Source organism: Sus scrofa, chromosome 13 (assembly GCF_000003025.6).
Source record: "Sus scrofa isolate TJ Tabasco breed Duroc chromosome 13, Sscrofa11.1, whole genome shotgun sequence".
Lineage (NCBI taxonomy): Eukaryota > Metazoa > Chordata > Mammalia > Artiodactyla > Suidae > Sus > Sus scrofa.
The window spans coordinates 40738868-40766413 of NC_010455.5; the positions used below are offsets into that span (position 1 = coordinate 40738868).

At 36.4% G+C, this 27546-nt stretch overlaps 1 protein-coding gene across 15 annotated transcripts in view; it reads right to left on the bottom strand.

The window, feature by feature from the left end:
• The window catches only part of C13H3orf67 (chromosome 13 C3orf67 homolog), a 282335-nt gene that overhangs the window by 252580 nt on the left and 2209 nt on the right, over window positions 1–27546 (bottom strand). For 12 of the 15 annotated variants that reach the window (XR_002337601.1, XM_021069115.1, XM_021069106.1 and 9 more), the window contains exons 2-4: window positions 26977–27066; window positions 23738–23831; window positions 13318–13390 (exon numbers count right to left, since the gene is read on the bottom strand). Coding sequence is in view for 12 of the 15 variants with exons in the window: in XM_021069115.1 (XP_020924774.1) it covers window positions 13318–13390; window positions 23738–23831; window positions 26977–27066 (257 nt within the window). In the remaining 3 variants the exon portion in view is untranslated. Of the gene's footprint in view, window positions 1–13317; window positions 13391–20831; window positions 20960–23737; window positions 23832–26976; window positions 27067–27546 lie in introns of those variants that run through there. The other 3 variants (XM_021069112.1, XM_013981828.2, XM_021069117.1) reach the window with 3 other exon arrangements.

Consider the following 27546-nt stretch of genomic DNA (forward strand, 5'->3'; position numbering starts at 1 on the left):
ATGTCCCTACAACTTTTTCAAAGCATGGTGTAGTACTGTTGTGTACTGTGTACCACTTATGTTTCATAGGGAAAAAGCTGAAAAGAAATCATAAAGTTTTCTTTTAACTTGTTTAGTAAAACTTAGTGGCTTATTCTGGTAGAGGACAGTATGTCTTGGAGATATACTGTTGAGCCTCTAGTACTGTTGTGGAGGTATGTGAGTTCTGGCAGAGGAATGTGACCTCCTATCTTCCCATGTGATTCTCTAGGCTCTCTCTTACCTTATCTGCTGACCAGGTAAGAAGAATCCACTAGAAGACTCTGAGGCCCTAGATGGAAAATGAAAAGGGCCTAGGTACCTAAATGGCTCTGTTAGGGAGCAGAGCCTCTACCACTGACCTGCATTGTGATTGTGATATAAACAAGAAATGAATGTGTTAAGCCATTCAGATTTGGGGATTATCTCTTATAGAAGTGCACTTATCTAACAAAGTTACCTAACTTACAAAATAAATTAACAGAATGGTGATGCTCCAGGAGAATACAATAAATGAGGATGTCATGGATTTCCTTTCAGAATACACTTTGGAATAGCAGTTCTCAAAGTGTGCTTAAGGGACACTTGAGGGTCTCCAAGACTCTTTCAGGGGTCTGGGAGGCCAAAACTATCTTCAGAACAATACCAAGATGTTATCTCTCCATCTTACTCTCATTTGCTCACAAGTATACAGTGGAGATTTCCAGAGATGAAATGATATATCATGAGAGAGTGAATGTGGAAGCAGATACAAGAATATGCCTGTCTTCTATTTAGCCAGATATTAAAGAGGTTTACAAAAATGTAAAACAATGCCACTGTTGACTAAGATTTTTTTTGCTTTGGAAATACAGAGATTTTATGCTATAGCTCCTTAGAGTTACTTATGCTAACACATAATGCGGTTATTATTTATCAATAATATGTATCTTAAAATACTCAGTTTTATTTTTAATATGATACATGCTGCCAGATATAACCCATGTAAACAAAACTTTTGGGGTTTTCAATATTTTTTTAGAACGTAAAGGAGTCCTGAAACAAAAATTTTGAGCACTAATGTTTTACAACAAAATGTATCTCTGAGTCACAATGTTTTAAGTAAACTCATACTGTCAAAATGTAAGAATAGGATATAAGAGAGTCCCCAGGTGACCCTTACTAACTCATGAGCCCAGTGTCTAGGACATGGTAGGTGATCAATATGTAATTGTTAAATTAATAAGTTGTAAAATGGTGATGATATTCACATTTAAGAGTGTTGTGATAAGTGAATGAGATGATGTATGCTGGATTCTATATTATCATTGCTAATAGTTATTCACTATTTCTCTTTTACTTAGGATGTTTATCCATCCCTGCTCCAATGATTCTAAACTTGGCTATATGACTAGCATTAGCCAATGGATGTAAGCAGAAGTGATGTGTGCCACAGATATTTGAGGAGAAGCTTTAAATTAGATTGTGTGGTTCTGTTCAGGTGCTTGCTCTTTTGCCTTTGCCTCATGAACAGCATGTCCCAGAAAAAAGCTGTTTGTTTAATCCACGTTCTGGAATGAAAAGACATATAGTCGGCCTACAGCTAAATCAGAGCTGCAACTCACCTATAGCTCTGAGGTAATGTGAGACACAAATATATGACATTGTTGTAAGCCACTTTAGCAAACCTGGAAAATATAGTATGAAATGAGCCTTACGTATTGCAGATGTTCAAAACACCATTCTAATGTGTTACTGTTCAGCTAAAGAAGCCCTAAAGTCCTTGTGTAACTGCATTACAGCAGAGCCTACCCTGATTAAGATAGCTGATACAATACTATTTAGATAACCATAGGATTCCAGGTAAATTAAATACATGACCTAGGACAATCATGGCATCAAAGTAGATCTGACTCTAATAAAAAGTTCTGGCTACAATTTACTCCTAAATATCACTAGAAGGGCTCAGTGGCAGGACTGTGAAAGAAAGAGGTTCTGCAGTGACTACCAAGTGTCTATACTCAAAGGGTAGTGCAGTAGGTCCATCAGTCCATCTTCTGCCCTGCCCACATCTTTTCTTAGGAGTCTGGTTCAGCTTACAACCTCTCAAGATGAAAATAAAGATGGAACACTTGGCTGAAAGTCAATGATTGGCCAAGGACTAATCCTGATTGTTCTTCCAAATCTTTGAACTGGAAGATGCACAGAATGAACTTGGTCCAACAGTCATGGATACTGGAGTTATAGGGTCACAAAAGAAATGTCCTGGCAGCAATATCTGCCCACACACACAATGACAAGCAATTAGGAAAGCTAGTTTATAGGATGAAACAGAAGAATGAAGCAAAGTTAGAGAGATATTGAGAGAGTAGCTATAGAGCGAGAGAGAGAGTGAGGGAGAAAAAGGACTGCTAACAACTATCACCTCCAAAAAGGCCTGTATCAACTTCTGCATGAGGTTTCTATATGGTCTCTCCATGGTTTTCTTTTTACTTAACATAGCTTAAACAGCGTTCTGACCCTAACAATGAAATGATCTGTCAAAGAAGTAGTTGTTTAATTTTGATCTTGCCAACCCTAACTGAGACAAATAAGTTAACTTATTTCAGATGATTAATTTTAGAGGGCAGGACTGGGGTAGGAGTAGAAATCTGGATTACAGTAACAGAATTAACATTCTGCAACTGAGAGTCCAAAGTATTTGCAGAAACAATTTCACTTTATAAGTGTCAGAAACTATGATTATAAAATCATAATACATCTTCACCTTTTTCATTGGAAAGTACAAAAAGGCAGCAATATATCAAGAAAAGATGCTAGAGAGTCAGAAGTTCTGAATTTTCGTGTTGGTTTTGCTTTTGTATGCTGAGGAACATTCCTTATCTGGGTTTCAGAGTTTTTTCCTATTAAAAATAGGGAGTTAGATAAGATTTGTAGATTCCCTATGGTAAAAGAATCTTGAGCCACTTAAATGTTTTAAACTTCCAACGCTAATGCAATTTCTAAAATACAGTGGTTTGTACATTTATTACAAATCACTGTTTACGGTATATCAATAAACCATATTTGGCTATAAATAATGTTTAAGAGATACATTATTTTCAACTTTATGAATCAATGGTATTTAACCTTAGAAAAAAGGACTTTGTAATATCTACATGTAAAAACATAACAGCTGTTCCTACTTACTGCTAACAAATGCAACCAAACTCCATCTACACTGGGTATTTCACATCACTGTCATTGTTTCAAACAGCTTACTGTAACAGCTTTTTCAGTAAGAGACAGATATAAAATGTAAGATCACTAATCTGTTCCAGTAAAAAAGAGCAGACTACTGGTTTCAATTAAAATTCTTTGGGAATTCTATAACGGGCTTATAATCAGAGTTTTCATCTAAGAACCAAGTGTGTTGTTCCTTAGCCTTAGTCCAGTCTTGAAAATATGTATTTGCATATAACTCCTCACATAAACATTTTGAGGAAATGCCAAAAAAAAAGTTAGATGCAAATTACTGTATTTGGAATGGATAAGCAATGAGATTCTGCTGTAGAGCTCAAGGAACTATATCTGATCACTTGTGATGGAACATGATGGAGAATAATGTGAAAAAAAGAATGCGTATATATGTATTGCTGGGTTACTTTGCTGTATAGCAGAAATTGACAGAACACCATAAATCAACTATAATAAAAAATTTTTAAATTACTTCTCCTTACCTAAGTTCTCTTGTCTTTACTCATTCTTTGAAATAGTTACCATCCTGCCAGTAGAGGTGTGGCTAAGAGAAATGAACTTTAGACTTGGCAGGGGAAATAAAACCTAAATTAAGACTCAGGGAGTTCCCGTCATGGCTCAATAGTTAACGAATCCAACTAGGAACCATGAGGTTGCGGGTTCGATCCCTGGCCTCACTCAGTGGGTTAAGGATCCGGCGCTGCTGTGAGCTGTGCTGTAGGTCGCAGACTTGGCTTGGATCCCGCATTGTTGTGGCTCTGGTGTAGGCCGGCAGCTACAGCTCCAATTGGACCCCTAGCCTGGGACCCTCCATATGCTGCAGGAGCGGCCCTAGAAAAGCCAAAAAATAATAATAATAATAAAAAATAAAAAAGGAAAGCTGGATACTTTCCTAGTTCTGTTCACCTACTTTTTACTCTAATTCTTTTCTCTTCCTATCTTCTTCTAATCAAAGACTGCTCTGATAGTATATCAGCACATTTCAGTATAATACAATATAACAAGCATTTTTTTAGGACCCATCAAGCACACAGAATTCTGCTAAGTGCTGTGCGGATCGCAGTGATGAATAAGACAGCCTTACCATCAAGGTAAGCACATACACTAGTATGAGAACCTGAAAAAGTGAAAAAGAAAACACTTACTGCAAATGGAGGACATGGGAAGATTCATGGAGGATATGCACTTGACTTTGACTTTATAGAATGATGGGGTTTCAAAATGTAGAGAGATGTAATTAGTTATATGAAAACTTAAGCCAAAGGCATAAGCGCCTGTGAGGTGTTCAGCAACCAGGATATCTATGGCCAGGAAGAGGAGTGAATTGCAAGTTTGGGATAGAAAGGTAAATGAGTTCAGATTCAGAAAAACCAAGGCTGCCCAGTGACCACCAACTTTGTGAGCCATTTAGATGAAGAAGCTTGGGCTGCAGCATATCTAATGATTGTTTCATGGACCTAGGCTGCCTAAGACCAAAATTCTAAACTTAAGATTCAAATACTGATTGTTTAAATACTGATCATTTACTAGAGTTTCTGACAACAGAGAACTTAAATGTACATAGTTGAAGTTTGCAATGTCAGCTTTGTTTGGCTATGTATTATTAGCCAGTTTTAAACAGAAAGCCACACCATGTCAGTGGATTTCAACCTTTTGAGGGAGCACTAGCATCCTCTGTTGAAATAAAACATGTAAACACTTTCATTCCAAAATGAATGTAAGAATGAAAAAAGGGAGGATGGAATGTTCTACTTGAAGTAACGAAATGACTCAGAACTGCATAAAAACCAATGGATTAGATAATTTTAATTGTTCTTCCAGCTAGCTCTAAAACTATTCCTATGAATGGAAATTCTAATGTAAGCACCACCATCTTACTGATTTTAAACTACCCATGTCTTCACTTCTTCACCCAAAAGAAGAAACACATGACACCACAAACTGAAACCAACTTGATGAAGTCTAACAATGCAAGGCATTAGAAATTGCTGAAAGAAGGAAATGAACATTTACTGATCATGCATTAAGTACTAGCTACTACGTTTGGTCTCTGTATACAACTGAAAGTCCAATCAACTGTGCTGCTGCCTACTGTAACACCTGGTGATGTCTTTTACAAAGGCAGCTTAGAAAATTCAGTGGGTGTCCAAATGCATTGGCCCTTGAAGATCTCATGGTACAATGTGGGCGAAGAGCTAGTTGTGGTGATACATAAATAATAAGACCATTTTATGTGATAAATGCCATAACAAACTTGTAAGTGCTATTATAAGATATATTTTTATTTACTACATATATTTCATTCCACCGAAGTCATTTCTGTGACTCCAAATAAAGATTCTAAAATATCCATAATATCCAAATGAGAAACTCTATAGGAAAAAAATTATAAAAATCAGACTGCTAGAGATATCAGCCCTCCCCAGAGGGGGGGCTTCTTTTTGTATTTATTACTGGCCAACCTAATCAAAGCCAGATGACTTCATAAAGTTTCATGATATATTTTAATTGCTAACAAGGACTTTTCCCTCCCTATTAAATAGTTCTAGAATGCTCAATTAAAGTGTCCTAAATTATTATAAATTTTATAATGGGAACTATATGTGTTCCTCTGCTTTGTAGGTGCTTAAAATCATTTTTATTTTGAATAATTAAAGTAATTGCCAGAAAAAAAAACATAGTGAGAGGGAAGGAGAATCAAACCAAAAGACTATAAAAGTGAGCTACTATTAATGACAATGAAGAAACATCCTCCCAGCCCTCTCATATTAAAAGGAGAGCATCTGTAAGATCTGTCATTTGCTGTGAGTTATCTTCAGTCATCCCAGTTAGTAAGAGAACATGGGCAACGGAAACAGCAAGGCCTGTTTCTTGCACCTTAAGTCACCGGACATCTATCTGCTTTGTCTATTTTTCACAGATAAACATTCTCTTGTCCCTCCCTTTGCACCAAGTCTCTGATGCCAGGAGTTCCTCCAAGTTGTCTTTTAAATAAATCACTAGCAGCCATACCCAAACAATGCGAGTCATGTTTCTTTCCGTGTTTATGTTGATCACTTTCTTCCAGACAGAGAAACTGCATGACTCAAAAGTAAAGCAGACTCCAAAAGAAAATCTGCTTTGCCACCTCTTTTCAGGAGCGTGTACCATGGAAATTTCACAGGGAATGGAGTCATGCCCAACCTGTCTCAAAATGTTCAGAAGGGCAATTTAAAAATTAAAATCCCTGTACTTCTATCTACATTTAGAGATATAAAATTAGAAATTACTATTTACTGTACAATTACTTTTTGGCACTATCCAATTTAATCCTTATAATTACTCAATAAATAGGTATAAATATCAACCTCATTGTACAGATGAGGCTGTAACACACCGAGTCACCAACTTTCCCAGGTTCATCAAACTAATACATGGCAGCCAGTGACTCCCAGGCTTATAATCTGATTCATCACAGGGCCTTGACTTGTGCCCTGCTAATGGATATAGCAATCATTTAACTGCACGGTGCTTTAACAAATGTATGGCCTTTTATTATGATTTTACAGAGGAAGAAAACTTCCAAATATGTATTTTTCTTTTGCTAGTATTTTAATTAGCTTTTAACACATATCGAGGTTATCTAAAGAGTGCTATAAAAATAACTGAGAAAAGTAAAATGAACCAAACTAAGAACCAGGAAGACAAGATTTTTCCAAGAACATTTATTTGATAGACTATGGCATCTGATTTGTATACCTATCACATGTGTTACCTAAAACTTCCATATAAAATCTATTTTAAGGCATGCAAATTTAATATATTATGAAAGTCAGTATGCAAAGCATCTTAAAGTGCTCTCTTTACTAATTCATGTAACAAAATATACTGATTATGCAAACACATTTAATTGGATATAATTAAAATAATGAGATTTCAATACTGATGATTTTAAAGAGAAAAGAACAGAAGTTGGAATTAGCCATGAGATGCACTCAAAATGTTAATAAAACTTACAATGTCATTGCCACTTTAGTATATAACATCACTAGTTTAAAAAAGAGTAAGCACTGGCCATTTTCACCTAGTTCTAAAAAAGACACAATTTAGAGATGTATTCACTCAGTGACATAAAAGATTTCATTGGATAATATAAGACTTTGAGCTAGGGTAACATCTTTTTTCCAAATAACTTAAGAGCTACAGCAACCACTATTTTCTTCAAAGGAAGGCATCAAAATGACCAAAAAGATAAGAAAGTAAATTTTCCACAGGAAGAGTTGTGCTTGGGAAATGGACATAATCTAAAATGCTCTCACCAATGTCATTCTGACCTAAAGATATCAAATTTAGGTATTCTCTCAACTCTGGTGGCTTTAAAGCGGCTGAAGACCAATGACATGTAAAAAGAACAGGTCTGCAGCTGTGAGGCCATATTCACTTTCCTTGGTTTAAAGTTTCAAAAGGGTCTACTGTCTCCAATGTCACTGAAGAAGGGACAGTAGGAGCAAAATTCAATAGGGAAGAAGGACTTGAAACTTCTATTAAATTTCTCTTCTGACCTCTTTGTCTAGCTTGTTAGTAACAATACAGAAAAGTGATATCAGAGTAACTTTCAGTAAATTATCCTGAGACTAAAGTTTTGTTTTGTAGGAGGGTATGTTTCAATTTTCCATCTTACAGAAATGGAAAAGGAAGCTTTATGATCCATATGAACCTAAATATCCTAAAATTTCTTAGAAAAAAAAAAAAGCCAATATCACCAATTAGCTCTGCCAATTAAATGAAAAAAGTTAACATTATGGTTCACAGATGAGGAAACTGAGACAGAATTCAAGTGTGTACCCCAGCGGCATCAAACTAAGGGGTAGAGCCAAAGGACAAGACAAAAACTCTGGAATGAGCATCTTAAATCCTAGGCTGGATCCTAAGTTAAAATCATTAAATTCTATTCAGATATAATTACAAATTCAGAGTACTGCAGTGAAGAGTACAAAGGATCAGTTAAAATTTCTAAGGACTAGGGGCCCTTTGTGAGTTTCTGTTTTTTGTTTGTTTGTTTGTTTTTAAGCATTTATTAGATTCCAAATAAAAGGGTTCAACTTGTGAAACCTTCTGACAATAATATTCCCTAGGATCTGTGGGCTGAGTCCCAACCTCTCCAAAATAGCACATGAAGCCCACAACTGGCTTCTGTAGTGTTTTCACCCCAAATATTAAGCACTGGTTGAGCTGAGTGAAAATGAGAAAAATGTCAATTCCCTAGAGGTATTAACAGTACAAAATATCTCTTATAATTCATCACGATAATGACAAAATCAAGATAAAGGAATTAATGCAGCTCAACAACATTCAGTAAAATATTCCTGTTAAAAATGTAATATTCCAAATTATCTAGTGTTATGGGCAGTATCAAAGACAGTGAAATGGATTTCTATTTCAAGATGCACTTGGTTCTTTTCCAAGAGCTCAGGTTCTTGGTGCTCCTCCTGTGCAGCACATGTCTGCCGCCAGGCTCTGAAACACCTAAATACGCACCCAGGAGAGCACTGGCTTCCTATAGTCATGATGAGGGGCTTGGAAGATATCAGAATATGAAAGAATTCTTAAAAACCTGATCTTTATTAAATCTTTTAACTTCAGATCAAACAGTGAGACATAGGTACATTAAAATACTTAGAAAATGGAAACTGCAACTAATACAAAGAAATAAACATGTCAAAATGAGGGGTTTATTTACAAAAAGCAAAAAAAAAGGCTATTTTCTTTTGTGGGTTGACAGTGAAAGTGAGAAGTATGAGAGGATTCTGTGACTTTAATGTTATATATATTGCATTAGTACAGTAAACACTCTCTTTGCTCTACCTTGCAAAATGCAAAGTGTTTGGATAATTTCTGGTCAGGTTATGAAGCTCTGAAGCTGCTTTATCCATAGGTGCAGGATTTTGAATAATACAATCTGTATATGTTAAGAAGGCCTAGGCATGGACCAAAGTAAAGAAACAATGAAGAAGGAATCAAGTTGTTTCTTAGCTCTCATTTTTCAAAAAAAGAAAAAAAGTGTAATGTGAGTATTGTCAAAAACATTTGGGTAAAATTCTTCCTCTAATTCTCAAGCATTTATCTCTTAAAAGGGTAATACAGAAATAGGAATATCTCAGAAGAAAGAACTTTCCTTCTTGGAACTCTGATATGTTATGGGAAGCCCCTAAAGAAGATTTAGAAGGCTGACCACTTTGAATCTTGTTCTAAGATTCAAAACTCTCTACTACAAACATATGTATGTATAGTTAGGAAGAAAATGTGTACAAGTATGGCAGTAGGCATGGTGGTAGAGTTAGAATACAAGTTTGATTCCTGGCTCTAAGATTGTCAATAAGTCTACAACCTCTAGCAAATTCCTTAACTTCTCTAGATTTCGGTTTCCTAAATGGTAATAGAGGCAATATTTATGACTAACATACAGGTTTGTTTGGGGGATATAGTAAGTATATAGTAAGTATTTAATAAATGTGAGCCACTATTACTTTGTTAATTTTCTCATTTAATTCTTATGTCACAGCTGTGAGGTAGGTATTACTGTTTTCCCATAGGTGAGGAAAGCTAAAAAACGTGCCCAAAGTCCCACAGAGGTAAACAGGATTTGATTCCAGATCTGTCCATTTCTAAGCCTATGCTTTTACTTATACCTAACATGTGTTCCCTACGTCTTGCTCTTATGTCATCGTAACATTTACCAAGATGTATTTAAACTGCCTTTTAACTGACCTTCCACCCTCAAAGCAACTATATGAGGACAGAGATTGGGTCCTGTTTACTCATTCTACTCCTGCCCATTCATACATATTTCAGAGCTTTTGTTCCAGGCATTCTGTTAGGTGCTGGAATGTCATGGAACTCAAAAGCCCACGAAAATGACCAATAAATATACAACTATAAAGTGGTATAGCTGTAATGAAGGAAAACAACAGAGTGTTAGATGAGAGCATAAGGTTACTTCTCATTTATTTGGGGAAAATAAAAGAAGGGTCCTTCGAAAAAGACAAGCCGAGGTAAGAAGACTGAGTAAGAGAAAGCAAAGCAAATAAATGGAGATATAAACCACTTGTGCGCAGGACCCTAAGAAGAGACCACTTGATATGTGAGGAAGGAAAGGAGCCAGCATGGCTAACAGATGGTGAGCTTGGGGCAGAGTGGTATGAGATGAATAGGGAGAGTAAGAGATCAGAGAACATGGGAATCTGTCCTTGGTACAAGGGAAATTCCAGTTGGTTTTTAGAGTGACCACTCTAGCTGCAGTGGACAGACTAGACTGGAAAAGGGAAAGAGAAGAATCTGGGAAATCCAGTGGGATGCTCTAACAGTAGGTCAGGGGAAATGTGATGGTAGTTTGGGACTAGCAGGGTAGTGAGGGTAGGGAGGTGAATACAGATTCAAAGACTGACTCCCCCCATACCTAACACAGTGTATGACAATAATAGGAATTCAATAATTTGCTGACTGACTAAATGAGTGATTCCCCATGCAGACCTATTGTTGTTCCAAGGAATCTACTAACCCACAGATGTATGACCTTCCTCTGGGCAGTAAAATCTTCTGTGAATAAGAGACACAAGAAGATGTTGAAGAAATGATTATTAAATCCATAAACCAGCTGGCAAGATTCCGTTAATGAAAAATTCTCAATGTGTAAGTGCATCTTTGTGAAACAAAAAGCCTTTCTCATTCTGACAATGAAATATTTTAGAAGCCAGATATCTTTGTGCTATGTGACTTTCCAAGCTTGTTAGAGAAATATTTTATTTAAAATAGCCCGCAGCTATACTGCTAGAAACACAGTAAAACACCAAGGGTGCTGAAAGAAAGCCCTTTAATTTGAAGAAAAGAAAAAGCTGTAGTTAGAAAGACAATCAATACTCATCACTCTACTATCTTTCTTGTAAAACATGGTCTCTGTCATTACTTCCCAAAAGAGCAAAATATTTTGATTACCTATTAGCAACAAATCCAAATTCAAAGTTGATACATTTTCTTATAATCTGATAATTTCACAAGGTCAGGACAGAATGTTTTCTACACTTTTTTAATAATGTTGGCCTTTTGTCCACAAGACGTTTTGATGAAACTATAAAACTAAAACCATCTGGAAAATCCAAATGTTTCTGTCCATGTAGCTATGAGAATAAGATAATCTATGATTATTTCAACTGAACTGAAAATCTAACCATTAGTCCCATCAGCTAAGAAAATGTCTTTCTATCCTTCAAGAGCATTAATCACAGAGTAAAAAAGAGGTATGCAGGCTTACTTAGAAAAACTGCTCCTCTGCTAGAACTAAGTTAAACCTAAGACACCTGTTGATTTTGTAATAATAAAGCTTTACTTATTATTAACTTAGTTAAAATAGTATATTGCCTAGGCCAGGGTAACAAGCTCAAGCATTTGGGAGCACAATTAAAGCTTAATTTTGCACAGGAAGAGTGCCCATCAGTAAAGGATTCTGTCTCAAGATTCCGACAAGTGATCAAAAGGCCAGCTACCAGGATTCCCATGGCCACTTCCGTAGAATCTGAGGTGTAGGTGGTAGAGATCAGGAGAATAAGAGGGTTGGATTAGATTTCTTTGTAAGGAACGTAACAAGCTTAAAAATAAAATACAATGTGCCTTCTTCTATTCGATAGGAAACCACTTTTCTCTATACTGAAATAAAGCTTTATATGGCACTCTGTACCTTTAGAATGTGTTTAGAGCCTTAAAATTGCTTTTTCTGCAGAACTAGAAGATGATACATGAAAGTATCAAATGCTACTTTGGTCTTGTTACTATAAGAACTATTTTAAAGAATCTTGATTAACATGGCAGATGATAATAGAAAAGCTTAGTTTACTGAGATTTAAAGTTGAATAAAACAAAAATATAAGCTGTTTATATTTTTATCCTTCATCATTTGAGAAAACAAGATTATTAGATAATATTAATATTTTACCAACAAATGCACAATTATTAATACTTTAATCCACATAAATTAAGAGTTTTTTTTTTTTTGTTTTTTTTGCCATTTCTTGGGCCGCTCCTGCAGCATACGGAGGTTCCCAGACTAGGGGTCTAATCAGAGCTGTACCCACCAGCCTACACCACAGCCACAGCCACACCAGATCCTTAGCCCACTGAGCAAGGCCAGGGACCAAACCCGCAACCTCATGGTTCCTAGTTGGATTCGTTAACCATTGAGCCACGACGGAACTCTGATTAAGAGAAATTTATAACCCCAAATTTATTTTATTCCCATTTTTTTAAGAAAGCTCTTCCTTCCTCTTAGTTTGCACCAGTGTAACTTGTACAAAATTAATGTGATTAATAGGAAAGGTCGCTTACTCCCACAGGGAAAATAAAAGGCTGAGCTTTGACTTTGGATAGCTATTAATTACAAAGAAATATTAGAAACAGCATACTCTAAATATAATGTTTTACTAAAAGTATACAAATTCATTACTGAAATTGTAAACAATATTCCATTCTATATGCATATACAAACCGAATGTTATTTTCATTCTCAGAATCATCTCAGACAACAGATAGCTCAAATGAGTAAAATCTGTATATCTCATTTCTTGCTAAACAATCTGTTCACTGCAAGGCCATTTAAAATAAATATATTCCAAGCCATTTATCTGTCAACAGAAAGGACCACTATTTCTCAACTAAAGTAAATAACACTAAAATGAGGTATTTCAATTAATTTTAAACCAAATACAGTTTCCAGTAGAAGACAGTATAAAACATAACATCACCCATTATTTAAACTAAAATCTCAAACTTTTGGATTACTTATTTCTTCAAGTTATAGGCTCTTTATTGTCAAACTTAGAATCCTTTGATATTTTCTTAAACAGATGAAATCTGCTTTCCTCCCTTAGGGAAATGCCAGACTACAGCATAGTTGAGAAATACTATTAAATTAGTTTAATTACTTCATGTCGACTTGATAAGTCACTGCTCTTTAATGCAAAAACTGCCACTTATAATTAATGACTGTTCATACTGCTTCAATTGATCAAATGCCTAAAACACATAAAACATTGAAAGAAGTTCTGTTTATCTTACAGCAATTCGGTGGAGAAGTCTTGTCCCAGGGGTATGTAAATCTGAAGTACAAGAAACCTCTGGATCAGTCCAACTAAAATGAGAGGAGGAAAATATACATTCATATGTCCAAAGCATTTATATATGGATATAAACAAACACAATCACAGGCCATCAACAAGCTGAAGCTTTTAGCATTTTAGTAACACATAGAACTGTAACCGTACTACCCGAGTTTCGACCTCACTGTAAAAGCAAAAAAAATTGAGAAAAATCAAATCAAACTCTTAACAACAAATGTTGTCTTCTATTTTATTTTTATTTTTCCTTTTTCAGCCATACCCACGACATAGAGAAGTTCCCTGGCTAGGGATCAAATTTGAGCCACAACTGAGAACTAAGCCACAGCTGCACAAGGTGGATCTTTAACCCACTGTGCCCAGCTGAGGACTGAACCGGTTCTTCCATAGAGATAAGCCAGGTCACTAACCTGCTGCATAACAGCAGGAACTCCCAAACATTGCCTTTTAAAATCCCATCTGTAGGCCTGGTGAAATTTTTATGAAAAGTTAAAAAATAGTATTTTATTTACTATTTTAATTAGATTGTAAGAGAGTGTACACATTCAATAAACACATAAAATATATGAACTATAGATTCTCACAAAGGCAGTTATAAAAGCATGTAGCAATTATTTTTATTCACTGACAATTTTAACTGTACTTAATGACTGAGCAAAAAACAATAGATCAAAAAAAGTTCTAATTATGACTACTACAACTGAAACTTTGATGAGCCATATCTAGTTCATATGGTTTTAAATGTGTCTACAATAAGATGGATGGAAGAACACTATTTTCATTCACAATACCTTTTGTTAATTTAACATATTTTTAATTGATTTTAATGGTCACAAATTAAGAACTGACAGCTTTTATTCTCCATCACCAGCTTCAACAGGATTAAAAATATTTGGAGAAAGACCCGCGAAACTTTAGAAAAATTAAGTCTACAACTCTTTCATAAATAACTGATTTTATATTATCTCTTCAGACACATTCATTTAACTACTATCCTCTGTGCTTTTGAATGTTTGCTTGATATCTTAATTATGATGCTCTTAATGGATGCTTTAGTAACACTTTCTCCTAAAATATGCCCTTTAGGAACTTTTTTCCCTGATGTGGGATATTTGGGTAGGAAAGAGAGAGGTCTTGACATATCTGTGAACCTCTATTACAAATCTGATAGTACAGCCCAAAATGTGAAGGCAACCGGTCTGCACATTATTTTCTCTTCATTCCAACTTAGTAGGCGTAACAAATCTGTTATTTTGAAGTAACAATACATATTTTGGATAGTCTATATATAAAGATCTTCCAGTTTAGAAATTTTTTACAAAATTCCTGAACAACTTAATAGTTCCTATATTTTACTTGAAATCTAGTTTCTAAACAATAATAAACAATAGAGATATTTGATCAAATATGCTTAACATGTTAAAAATCAAACATACAAGAATAACTTTTACTTAAAATATTAAGCTTATAAATGGCTCCAAAGAGCCATCAGCAGAGCAAGCAATAGGGGTAACAGCCTCTGACCTTAGAAAATTCTCTAGGAATCAAATTCTTGAGAAATATTTTTGGGAAATGCCAACAAGGCAACCAGAGTTCTGGACTACAAAACTAAAATGAGATATCAAAATGAGGCCAACTTAAATAAACCACCATTAATCAGTCTCTCTTTCCCATCTTCCATTGATTGGCCCTAGAGTATTTTTCCATCGCACAAAGGCCTCCATAAATAGAGCTGAGAGAGCATCAGGATAAATGAAATAGTCTTTACAAAAGGTCCCTAATTTATATCACAAATCTCACTGAATCAGCACTCTTCTCCTCAAACACAAAGAGCCACACATATAAGGCATTTTCGTATGAACATTTTTAGTTATGAAAGATGCCTGGCCTCAAAAAAAAAGAATGCTTTATAATTCAACTCCCTCATATATAGGAGCCCTAGTTTCCAAAAGGCTAAACCTTCTAAGATTAAAAGAAATATGACAATACCATATGGTGATGATCTGACAAAAAAAAAAAAAGTACTTTAATAAGGTTTGACATATACTAATCCTGTGTGTCAGAAATACTAAATAAACTATATAGTAACATTTCCCCCTGCCAGTGTCCTAGACTTTTCATGTCTAAAGTATATTTTAAATCACTCTAAGTAATGCTGAATGTGTTGCTACTATTAAAAAAAATCCATCAAATACATAAAATTCATAAAAATTTAGTCTTTTTACTGAAATATGCAGGTTTTTGCAGTTTTATACATCTGTTCTCTGCCTGAGATAAAAACTTACTCTATTTTTTAAGGGGTCAGATCCTTTTTCTTCTGAATATTTTAAGACACATTTATCTGGTAAAACACCAGATTAGATTTTTAAACAGTGGTTTTACAGTTGTTTCATCAGAGCAAAAGACAGCTGTACACCTTAATATATATTTTGCAGGTGTTACATTGCTCAAGAGGTGGTACTAGACAAGTCTGATAAGTCTGACTGAGTATATTTCCTGGCTTTTAGCCTGGTCCTGGCACAAACAGTACATTAAGGCACACCATTCCCATTGCAACACAGAAAACAGGAAAGAGTTATGCCTTTCTTTTGGGTTATTCCATATCCCTTGTACAAATCAGACAACCTGCTTGGGTCCTTTTACTTTTCATGTGTAAAACTGGGTTGATAACTTAGGTTTACCCCTCATAGGATCATTTGTATAGATTAAATTAGATGTATCACTCAATTAAGATATACTGAGTATCTACCATATACAAGATTCAATAGTGAAGAGAGGGAATATTCCATTATGTGAAGGAAGAGGCTATAGTATACTGGATGGCCTAAAGGGAGAGACAGGAGAGGAGAAGCTGCAGGAGCTAAGTCTGGCAGATAGCCAGGAACTCCATCCAACATGCAGGGCCTTGAAAGCGATATGAAGATAGAGGTCACTTTGCAATCAATGGAAAGTCACTCATCCACTCATTCATTTATTGAACAAAGATTTACTGAATGTCTACTATGTGTCAGCCACTGTTCTAAGTGAACAAAATAGACTAAATTTCTATCCTGGTAGGCCTTGGTTTTTGGTGATTGTGAGAAAAACAATAAAAGAACATAACAAATAACATTTTAAATAGTGATAATTACTACAGGAAAAGGTAAAGAGGGTAAAAGGATCAAGGGTGGAGAAAGTGGAGTTTCCATTGGGCTCAGCAATTAAAAAGCCTGACTAGTATCCATGAGGATATGGGCTCAATCCCTGCCCTCACTCACTGGGTTAAGGATACAGTGCTGCCATGAGCTGTGGTGTAGGCGCACATGAGCTTGAATTTGGTGTTGCTGTGGTAGTGGCATAGGCTGGCAGCTGTAGCTCCGATTTGACCCCTAGCCTGGGAACATTCATATGCCTTGGGTGTGGCCCTAAAAAAAAAAAAAAATGGAGAGGGACATAAACACAGGTTATAATTTAAGTACAGGTCAGGATGGGTCCTCATTTTTTTTTTAATGATCACACCAGCAGCATATGAAAGTTCCCAGAGGGTGGACTGAATCCAAGCCACTGCTGCAACACCAGATCCTTTGACTGGGCAGGGTCAGGGATTCAACCCACACCTCCGCAGCAACCCAAGCCACTACAGTCAATTCTTAACCCGCTGCACCACAGTGGGAACTCCGAGAAGGTGACATTTTATTAGGTAAAGGCCTGAAAAAGGGGAGAGAGTGAGCCATGTAGCTATTTAGGAAAAGAAAGCCCTATATAGAGGGTACAGGCTGTGAAAAAATGCTAAGGTGCTAAGGTACCAAGCTATGGTTGAAACAGAAGGGAAATCTGTATGGTGGAAGCAAAGTGAGCAAGGAGAGAGTAATAGGAGATAAGGTCAGAGAGTTAAGAGGGCAGCAGGTATTACAAGGTCCTTTAGGTCTATGGGTTTTACTCTGAGAGAGATCGGGGCATTTCAAGCAGAAGAGTGCCTTATTTAAAAAAGTCACTCTGGCTGCTAAGTTGACAACAGACTGTAGGGAAACAAGTCAGAAACAGGAAGACTAATTAGAAGACTATTGCAATAATCAAAGTATAAGATAAGGGTGGCTTGGACCACGATGGTTCCGTGGTTGCAGAGAGGTGGCAAGAGGCAGACTCCAAATCCAATTTAAAGACAGAGCCAACAGGATTTTCTTAATGGTTAAATGAGAAGAAGGAAAAATCAAGCTGATTTAAGAGAGTTTGGTGTAAGCAGCTGAAAGACAAATTGCTAACAACTAAGTTGGGGCAGTCTTCAGGAAAAGGAGGAAAATTTTCTAGAGTAAAACTGTCCATGTAGAAATGTCAGGTAAGCAAGTGAAAATGCAAGTCTGGATTTTGCGGCACAACTCAGATAGGGAAATGCAGAGGAGTCAAAGCTGGATAGAAATGGAAGCAGCTCAGGGATGGGATTAAGGTGGTGGAATAGAAGGACCAGAGCTCAATTTCCCTCCTAAAAACAACAAAATTCACAACTAAAGGCTGACAATCTCCACCCAAATGGACCAGAAACCTTAAAAAAGACATCCTACTCCAGAAGAAAAACAGGAGGACACATCAAGAGGTAGGAGGGGCAATTTCATGATATAAACAACCCCATACCTCCCGGGTGGGAAGCCCCAGACTGGAAACTAACTGGTTCACAGAGACTCACCTACAGGAGTGAGAGTTCTGAGCCCCACATCAAACTCTCATCTGTAGGGATCTGGTACTGGGAGAAAGAGCCCCTGGAGCATCTGGCATTGAAGGTCAGTGGGACTGGTGCACAGGAGCTCCACAGGACTGGGGGAAATGGAGACCCCATTCTTAAAAGGCGCACACAGACATTCACATGCACTGGGTCCCAGGGCAAAGCAGAGTCTCCATAGGAATCTGGGTCAAACCTGACTGCAGTTCTCGGAGGACATCCTGGGAAAACAGTGGTGAATGCAGCTTGTTGTGAGGGAAGGACACTGAAAGCAAAGCTCTTGGGAATATGCAGCAGCCTGTGCCTTTCTTTGGAGGTGGCCATTTTGGGAAAATCTGGCCCCACCTGTCAGTCAGCCTGAGAAGCCCCATGGCAAACAACAATCCAGGTGGGATAACAGCCCCGCCCCTCAGTAAACAGGCTGCCTAAAGACCCCTTAGGCACACAGCCACCTCTAATCTCACCTAGAGACTAAGCCCCACCCACTAGAGGGATGAGAATCAGTTCCACCTACCAGTGGGTAGGCATCAGCCCTCCCATCTGCATTTCAGCCTACAGCAAGCCCCCATACTGACTTCAGCCACAAGGGGGGCAGACACCAGAAGGAAGAGAGGCTACAACTCTATTACCTGTAAAAAGGTCACCACACCAAATACCTATCAAAATGAAAAGATAGAGAACTATAACTCAGATGAGGGAGAAAGGAAAAACCCCAGAAAATCAGCTAAGCGAGGAGGAGATTCTCAGCCTCCAGGAAATAGACTTTCGACTGTTGATGCTGAAGATGATGCAAGACATTGGAAATAAACTGGAGGCAAAGATGGATAACTTTCAGGAAACACTGAGCAAAGAGATACAAGACATAAAACTTAAACAAGAAGAGATGCAAAATATAATAACTGAAATAAAAAATTCACTAGAAGCAGCCAACAGCAGAATACAGGAGGCAGAAAAACAAATAAGTGAGGTGGAGGACAGAAATTACGGATGCGGAACAGAAAAGAGAAAAAAGATTGAAAACAAATGAAGAGAGTCTCAGAGAACTCTGGGACAACATTAAATGCACCAACATCCATATTATAGGGGTGCCAGAAGGAGAAGAGAGAGAGAAAGGGACAGAAAAAATATTCCAAGAGATAATAGCCAAAAACTTCCCTTATATGGGAAAGGAACCACTCACTCAAATCCAGGAAGCACAACAAGTACCATAGAAAATAAACCCAAGGAGGAACACCCCAAGACACATATTAAGCAAACTGACACAAAATTAAAGACAAAGAGAAAATCTCAAAAGCAGCTAGGGAAAAGAAACAAACAACATACAAAGGAACCCCGATAAGGTTGTTGGCAGATTTTTCAGCAGAAACTCTGCAGGCCAGAAGGGAGTGGCATGATATACTTAATGTGATGAAGGGAAAAAACCTCCAACCAAGATTGCTCTACCCAGCAAGGCTCTCATTCAGATTTGAAGGAGAAATCAAAAGCTTCACAGATAAGCAAAAACTGAGAGAATTCAGCAACACTAAACCAGACTTACAACAAATACTAAAGGAACTTCTCTAGGCAGAAAAGAAAAGTCTGCAACCAGAAACAAAATACCACAATGACAAGGCTCATCAGTAAAGGTATATATACAGTAAAGACATGAAATCATCCATGCACAATTATGCCACCAAAATCAGAAATATGAGAAGAGGAGGGTACGAATGCAGGACACTGGAGACGAACTTGCAATTAAGAGAACAACAACTTAAAACAATCTTGTATGTATATAGACTCTTATATGAAAACTTCAGAATAACTGCAAACCAAAAATCTACAACTGATACACAAAGAAAAATCAACTCAAATACAACAGTAAATTTAGTCATCAAACCAGAAGAGGAGAGAACAAGAGAAGGAGGAAAGAAAAAAGAGCAACAAAAACAAATCCAAAGCAGTTAATAAAATGGCAATAAGAACATACATAGAAATAATTACCTTAAATGTTAATGGACTAAACGCTCCCACCAAAAGACCTAGACTGGCTGAATGGATATAAAAACAAGACCCATATATATGCTGTCTTCAGAGACCCACTTCACTTCTAAGGACGCATACAGATTGAAAGTGAGAGGATGGAAGAAAATATTTCATGCAAACGGGGATCAAAAGAAAGCTGCAGTAGCAATACTCATATCAGACAAAATAGACTTTAAAATGAAGAATATTTTAAGGGAAATGCAAGCTGGTATAAAAGAGAGACCACCTTTAAAGCAATAAAACTAGAGCCCCAAACCAAGGGAGTGAATGTAGTTCAAGATCAAGAAGGTCAAGGACTGAGTCACCGTAGCATTAAGGTGGGTTGGAGGGAAGAGGAAGAACCATGAAATGAGACTAAGAAGAAAGACCACTGAAGTAGGAAAAAAACTAGGAGTATGCACATCCTGGAAGATGAGTGAAAAAGTACTATACAAAGGAGAAGCGTGTCAGCTTTGTTAAATGCTGCTGGTATGTTAAGCAAAATGAGGGCTGTGAAGTGGCCACTGGATTCAGCAAAACAGAGAGCACCAGTGATCTTGACAAGAGCACTATCAGTAGAGTGGGAAAATCAAAGCCATTGAAGGGTTTAAGAAAGAGGGAGTCATAGTTTATTTTTACAAAAATACCAATTTGGGCAGGGGGAGTCTGAGGGGAACCTTATAAAGATGACCTCATTCACCAGAGCGGCTGAAACTAAGATCAGCACAAGATTCCAGGGATGCTGATCCCAAGAGACATACCATTAGATTCAGATGCCACAGGCAGAGAATACAATGGTTTCAAGCATAGCCTCAAACAGGAAGTCCCAGGGCAGATCATCCAAATGACAGATGTTTATGCATAACAGGTGCTTCTCACATGGGCAACTCTAAATAACAAGTTACAGGGTTAAGGGTAGCATGGATTTATTTATTTAATTGTCTAATGATTTACAAGTCTCATTATCAAGGCCAACTGGTTACAATTAGAAATTATAACCTGTGGGAGTTCCCACTGTGGTTCATCAGGTTAGAAACCCAACTAGTAGCCATGAGGATATGGGGTGGATACCTGGCCTTGCTCAGTGGGTCAAGGATCCAGTGTTGCCAGGAGCTGTGGTGTAGGTCACAGATGCAGCTCAGATCCAGAGTTGCTGTTCTGTGGCTGTGGTGTAGGCTGGCAGCTTCAGCTCCTATTCACCCTAGCCTGGGAACTTCCATATGCCCCACATGCGGCCCTAAAAAGTAAAAAATATATATATATATAATCTAAATGGTTACAGTTTCTTAGTATGGTTAAGTTTAACAAAATTACTAACCACCAACTACATATGATACACTAAATTAGGGGTACAAAGTAGATGATTTACGAGTCCTGCCCCAGAGAAGTATACAATCCAATAATCAATATCACACCTTTATTTAATAAGATGCTGAGTTTAAAAAACAAAACAAAAAAAAACTTTGACATATTTAGAGATGCTCAAATATAATTCAGAAATACTACTATTTAAAATAAAAAGTTAAAAATGTTGGATTTCATTATTAAACTTTTTACATAGGTACTTAATATAGCAGGCGATACATATGAGGTATTTAATGTCAAGTTAGCATAAATAAAGTGGATGTTTACTCTTAAAATAGGAATACATAATGATAATTGAACCTAATTTAGAAATGTTAACTAAAAGCCAATTCTCTATTCAAGGCATGCCATTAAATTTAAATTTAACCATAACAACTTCACATGGAAGGTCATTTTATACAAGTGAAATAAGTGTAAATTTCTATTATCAAAAAATCCAAATAATTAATCTTATAGGCATTAATGCGAGGCAGACTATATAAACTGTTTCATTTGTTACAGTGCTGCACATACCACAGAAAAGCTAGATTAAATTTTTAATTACAGGGCATTGTATAAGAAATACATTAAAAGATTCTCCTGTTTCTTCCAATTAGAAGTTTCCTGTTTATTCCAATTAAAGCTATTATCTTTCCATTTCAAAAAAGCAATTATAACACACTAAATCTGTTTTATTTCTAAAAAAAAATCAGATAAAAGTAAGAAAGGGGAGCTTGTTAATCACCGAGCCTTTGGTAGAGGAGAAATTTTTCTCAGAGCCAAATGAGAAAGATTACTAGAAGTGATTTGATTTTGTCAATAACATCATCACATGCATAGATGCTAAAGGCATTGCATGGAAGGAGAGGACAACAATAAGAAAAAAAAAAAAAAAAAAAGAACACTCATTTAGAGCAAAGTCATGTTCCAGCAAATCAAAAGTGTCTATTTCACAAAGTCAATATTCTTAAAAACAATGGACTACGTTTCTGTTAAAGAATAATCTACAGTTTCAGACATTTCCATGGCTCATCTTAGCTTACCTCACTTATCAGTATAAATTTATGCAGAAATGAAAAAAACCCTCAGCTATTAAACAAATTGTGATTTTAAAATGATAGTAAATTAATAAAAAATTATTTTAACAATGAGAATCCCTTCTCTTTGAGGATCTGTTTCACACCTTATTTAGAAAGATACTATTTTAAATAAATCATTTTCCGTCTATAATTTCAATAGCCTGGTTTACATTTTAGAAATCTAAAACATGCACATAATACACTGAAATGGTAGATAAAACACAGGGCCTATAAAATCTTAGAAAATTGAAATAAAATGAGAAAAATCAGATACCAAGAAGAGGTCTTTTAATAGTACTTGGTACAAAATAGGTTTTAATAAATGCTCTTAGTGAATGAAAGAAGTAAATAAAAATATTAAAAATAACTGGTTACTTACAATTGCTAAATCACCTGAAATTTATAGTTAAATATTGGACAAAGAAGATGAAAATCTTAATAAAGACTTTGATAAGTTATATTTCTTAAATCACATCAGTGTATGCAAAGTCTAAATTGGTGGCAGAACTCTGAATTTTAACCCCAGTTGGCTAATAACTGTGCTTCTGACTGTAAATTTATGGGATCTCTCAGCGACCCTTCTGATTTAAATTTCTGATCCTAATTTCCAAAATAGATGAGAATTAAAATCTATTCTTTGGGTTTTTGTTAAATCACATTTCATATCTTTACTTATTAGATACTAATATCTCTAAAGATTTGTTAAAGGTTTGTGATGGTTAAAAAAAATAAAGATTTCTAAGTGGATATATTACTAAATAAATGCCTTATGTAGTATTTTACATAAATTTTCTTTCTCATAAATTAATTTACTATCATTTAGTAACTCATGAGTTTATTTCAAAGCTTAGCCTTAACTATTTTAAATCTTTATGAGGAACCAACCTTGGTGTGTTTATTCATAAAAGAGCTATGGTAAAGATTAAAAAGAATTAAAACATATAAAATGCTTAGAAAGTCATTGGCACACAGTAAGTGCTTAATAAATGCCATTACTATTCTAAATTAATGGCTATCAAATAATCCTCTAAATCTTTAAAACACAATTAGATTTCTAATGAACAATGAAGCAGAATCTATTTTCAAAGGCCTGGCATAAGGTTACTTCCTAAATTTAAAAAAAATTTCATTACTTTACATCAACAGATGTCAGTAAAAATCAAACTAATATGCCTATTTATGATTCTTAAAAGTGTAACTTCAAGCATCAAATATTAAGCTTCAACATTAAAAATCTCACTTACGGATTTGCTTATTCTCTTTCGGTAACTGAATTTTATTTGTTTGGCTGCTGCCTTCCAGAACAAACACGAAACTTTTAACTTCTTTATCATATTCCTACAGAAAAATAAAAACAGCGGTATTTGTATATTTCATTTAACTTTTATTATAAAATCAGAGAATCAAGCCCACAAAAAAAAGCCCCACATTCAAATGACTTAAAATATGCTCAGATCTTGATGATACTACTACACTAAGACTTGCTGGGGATTGGAATATAAAAACCACACTTAGCCACTTAGCAAATCCTCTATTATATCAAGACACTCTTCATCCAAATGATGAGAAGCTCTCCAACTTCAAGGATTCCCAAGTCACTGTTCTATGCATTTCTGTCTAATAGCAGAAGCTGAATATCACTTCCTCTTAACAGTACAATAAACCATCTAATCATGTTGTGTCCAGTCTGGAAGTTCCTCAGTTTCGGGCTGCGTCTCATATAGAATTAATCATTGCCTTATTTTGCTAGTGCTCTAACTTGAAGTTCTATACATCATTTACTTAAAATCAGTACAAATTAAAATGTTATAATTAAGATCATCTAAAAAACTAGCATAAACAAAACAAACCTGGAAATGAAAAACTTCTATATGAGAGTCCAATGGAAACATCATTAAGAAATGGTTACTTTTATTAATCTTAGAGCAATTTCCAATCTTTAAGTAAATGGTTACTTTTATTAATCTTAGAGCAATTTCCAATCTTTAAGTATAAAGACCCTGTTTTCACAATAAAATATTTCATAGATCCTCCCATTCTTCCTTTTTGTATATGTTAAGAAATGCATTATAACTGATGGATGCTAAGAATTAAGTAAGATTTAAATAAATTTGTATTATATCCATCACAATAGCATCTCATGTATTTAAAATGAGCATAAGGGAGTTCCTGTCATGGCTCAGAGGAAACGAATCTGACTAGCATCCATGAGGATGCAGGTTCGATCCCTGGCCTCACTCAGTGGGTTAAGGATCCAGCATTGCCATGAGCTGTGGTGTAGGTCGCAGATGTGGTTCAGATCTGGCATTGCTGTGGCTGTGGTGTAGGTCAGCAGCTACAGCTCCGATTCGACCCCTAGCCTGGAAACCTCCATATGCCATGGTGCAGCCCTAAGAAGACAATCAATCAACCAATAAATTAAAAACAAAATAAAATGAACATACATTCATCAAGTATATTATTTATTTCATTTATACACAAGTTCAGCATATACTATAACCTTTCAACAGCTTACCAAAATCTTGATCATGGACATACACCCTTATGTAGTCTAGCCCCTGCCCAGTTTTTCAGACTGCATCTCCTGATTCACACTCTCCCTCACTCTGCATCCTAGCCTCTATAACCTTCTAGCAGTTTCTTAAAAACCCTAAGCTCTCTCCAAAGCAAGGACTTTGTAACTGCTTTTCTCATTGCCTGAAATGCTCTTCTCTCTACCACCTCCATGTGGTACCTAATTAGCTCTTAGAGATCAAGCATCATTTCCTTAGGGAAGCCTTTCCTAATCTCCCTGCTCTATACCCTCACAGCACCATTTAACTTTCACTTATTGTAAGAGCTAGGTAATTCTCAAGAAGTCTCTTAATCCTACGGTGCCTCAGTTTTATTATCCATAAGATAGGGATAAGGGTACCTTGTGAGATACAGGCTATTATATAGATTATACAACATGCCATGTGCTCAATCCTATGGCTGGCAAACACTAAGTACTCAATCAGCAGCAGCTTTTAAAAGTTATCCATAGAAAAACTACCCATAGGTCCTTAGAAAGGTATTTTTCTCACAATTGTACAGGAAGAAAGAGAAATGGAGAAAGAATCATTTTAGAGACTATGAGAACATGAGAACTTCCTGGGCCATTCACATTTAATTTATAGTATTATTGATTGGAGAGATTGTAGATATTTTCTCCAAAAATACTGAGAAGCCCAGATTCAGCCACAAAAAAGAGTGATAACTGGAGATTCAGAAATGGCTGGCGTTAGCTAGGCAGGCATGATGAAAGGACAAGGAGTAGGGGTATCCAAGGTCTTCACTGGAAAGTGACTAAAATTATGGACCATGGACTCTGGGCTGGAGAGAACAGAAAGTGAATACAAGAAAAAATAAATACCCAAATAAGCAAACAAACAAATAAATAAATCTAAACACAGTGGAAAAGTAAAATGGTCAGTGGCCTGATGGTCTCTATTAGGTTGAAGAACAAATACAGTGAAAGGAACCAGGCAAGCCAGCATTAAGAATCAGAGAATGTAGTTCCCGTCGTGGCTCAGTAGTTATGGAATCCGATTAGGAACCATGAGGTTTCGGGTTCGACCCCTGGCCTCGCTCAGTGGGTTGAGGTCTAGCATTGCCATGAGCTGTGGTGTAGGTCACAAAGCTCAGATCCCACGTTTCTGTGGCTGTGGCAGTGGCACAGGCCAGCGGATATAGCTCAGATTAGACTCCTAGCCTGGGAACCTCCATATGCCAAGGGTGTGGCCCTAGAAAAGACCAAAAAAAAAAAAAAATCAGAGAATGGAGTTCCCTTCATGGCTCAGTGGTTAATGAACCTGACTAGGATCCATGAGGATGCAGGTTTGATCGCTGGCCCTGCTCAGTGGGTTAATGATCCAGCATTGCTGTGAGCAGTGGTGTAGGTTGCAGATGAGGCTTGGATCCCATGTTGTTGTAGCTATGGCAGAGGCCGGTGGCTACAGCTCCGATTTGACCCCTAGCCTGAGAACCTCCATATGCCAAAGGTACGGCCCTAAAAAGCAAAATAAATAAATAAATAATCAGAGAATGGGCTCAGAGGCATGTCTCAAGGTCTCAGTAATTCCACAGGTTCTGAAATTTCTGGTGAAAAAGTACAAAGTATGAGGGTAGGAAAGGGTCGTGATGTGGAGTGAAAGAGGTAATTAGAGATGAAGAAATCAAGAAACTGAGAAGCCTAGGGTTTGGAGATTTTCCTCGTAGATATTTGAGTCACCTAAAAAATAAGAACAGCAGGAGTTGGAATACAGAGAAGGGCTGAGCTGTGCTGCAAAGTCTTCAATAACTGAGGAAAGATATCTGAGGAGGCTGCAGCCAATAATGTCATGAAAGCGTTTTGAAGTGAATGAACAGAAAAACTCCTTCTGAAATCTTACCAAGCCTTTTTTGTTATAACCTTCACTCATTTCTTTTCAGGATTTAAGTGGCTCTAATTTCTAACACTTACTTTCCAAATCACAGATGGACTGCCAACAATCTTCCATTTTGCTCCAGGATTTTTTCCCTGAGCACTAAAGATTTCAACAAATGCACCTCCCTAGAAAACAAAAAAGAAACATTTAAAGTGAAAGACCATGCTGAGAAGTAAATAGTATCTACCATACAGTCTACAACCACTGTTCTAGCCATCTGTCAGTTAAGTAGATCTGAGAGGAAACATTATCCCTGTCATTACTCCTACTTTATACCTAGATGTATCTAAGCCACAACCATTCTGATTTAGGTCACCATGGATTAATGGTTTAAGAAAAAAATTTTAAAGCATGATAAACATTAAATAAATCCCATGTCAAACAATCTTATAGAGTAAGGGCTCATTTATGCCACATGTATAGATCATACTTACAAAATATTCTATTCAACACAATCTAAAGGGTTTAAACTCAACTCTCAAGCCAGGCTAATAAATTCTGATAACTATTCCTGGCTACAAACTTTTTAGTCACACTAACCTCAGTTCCAATACCAGCTTTGCCCACTGATTTAACTATCTGACCTTGGACTGACTGACTTCTTG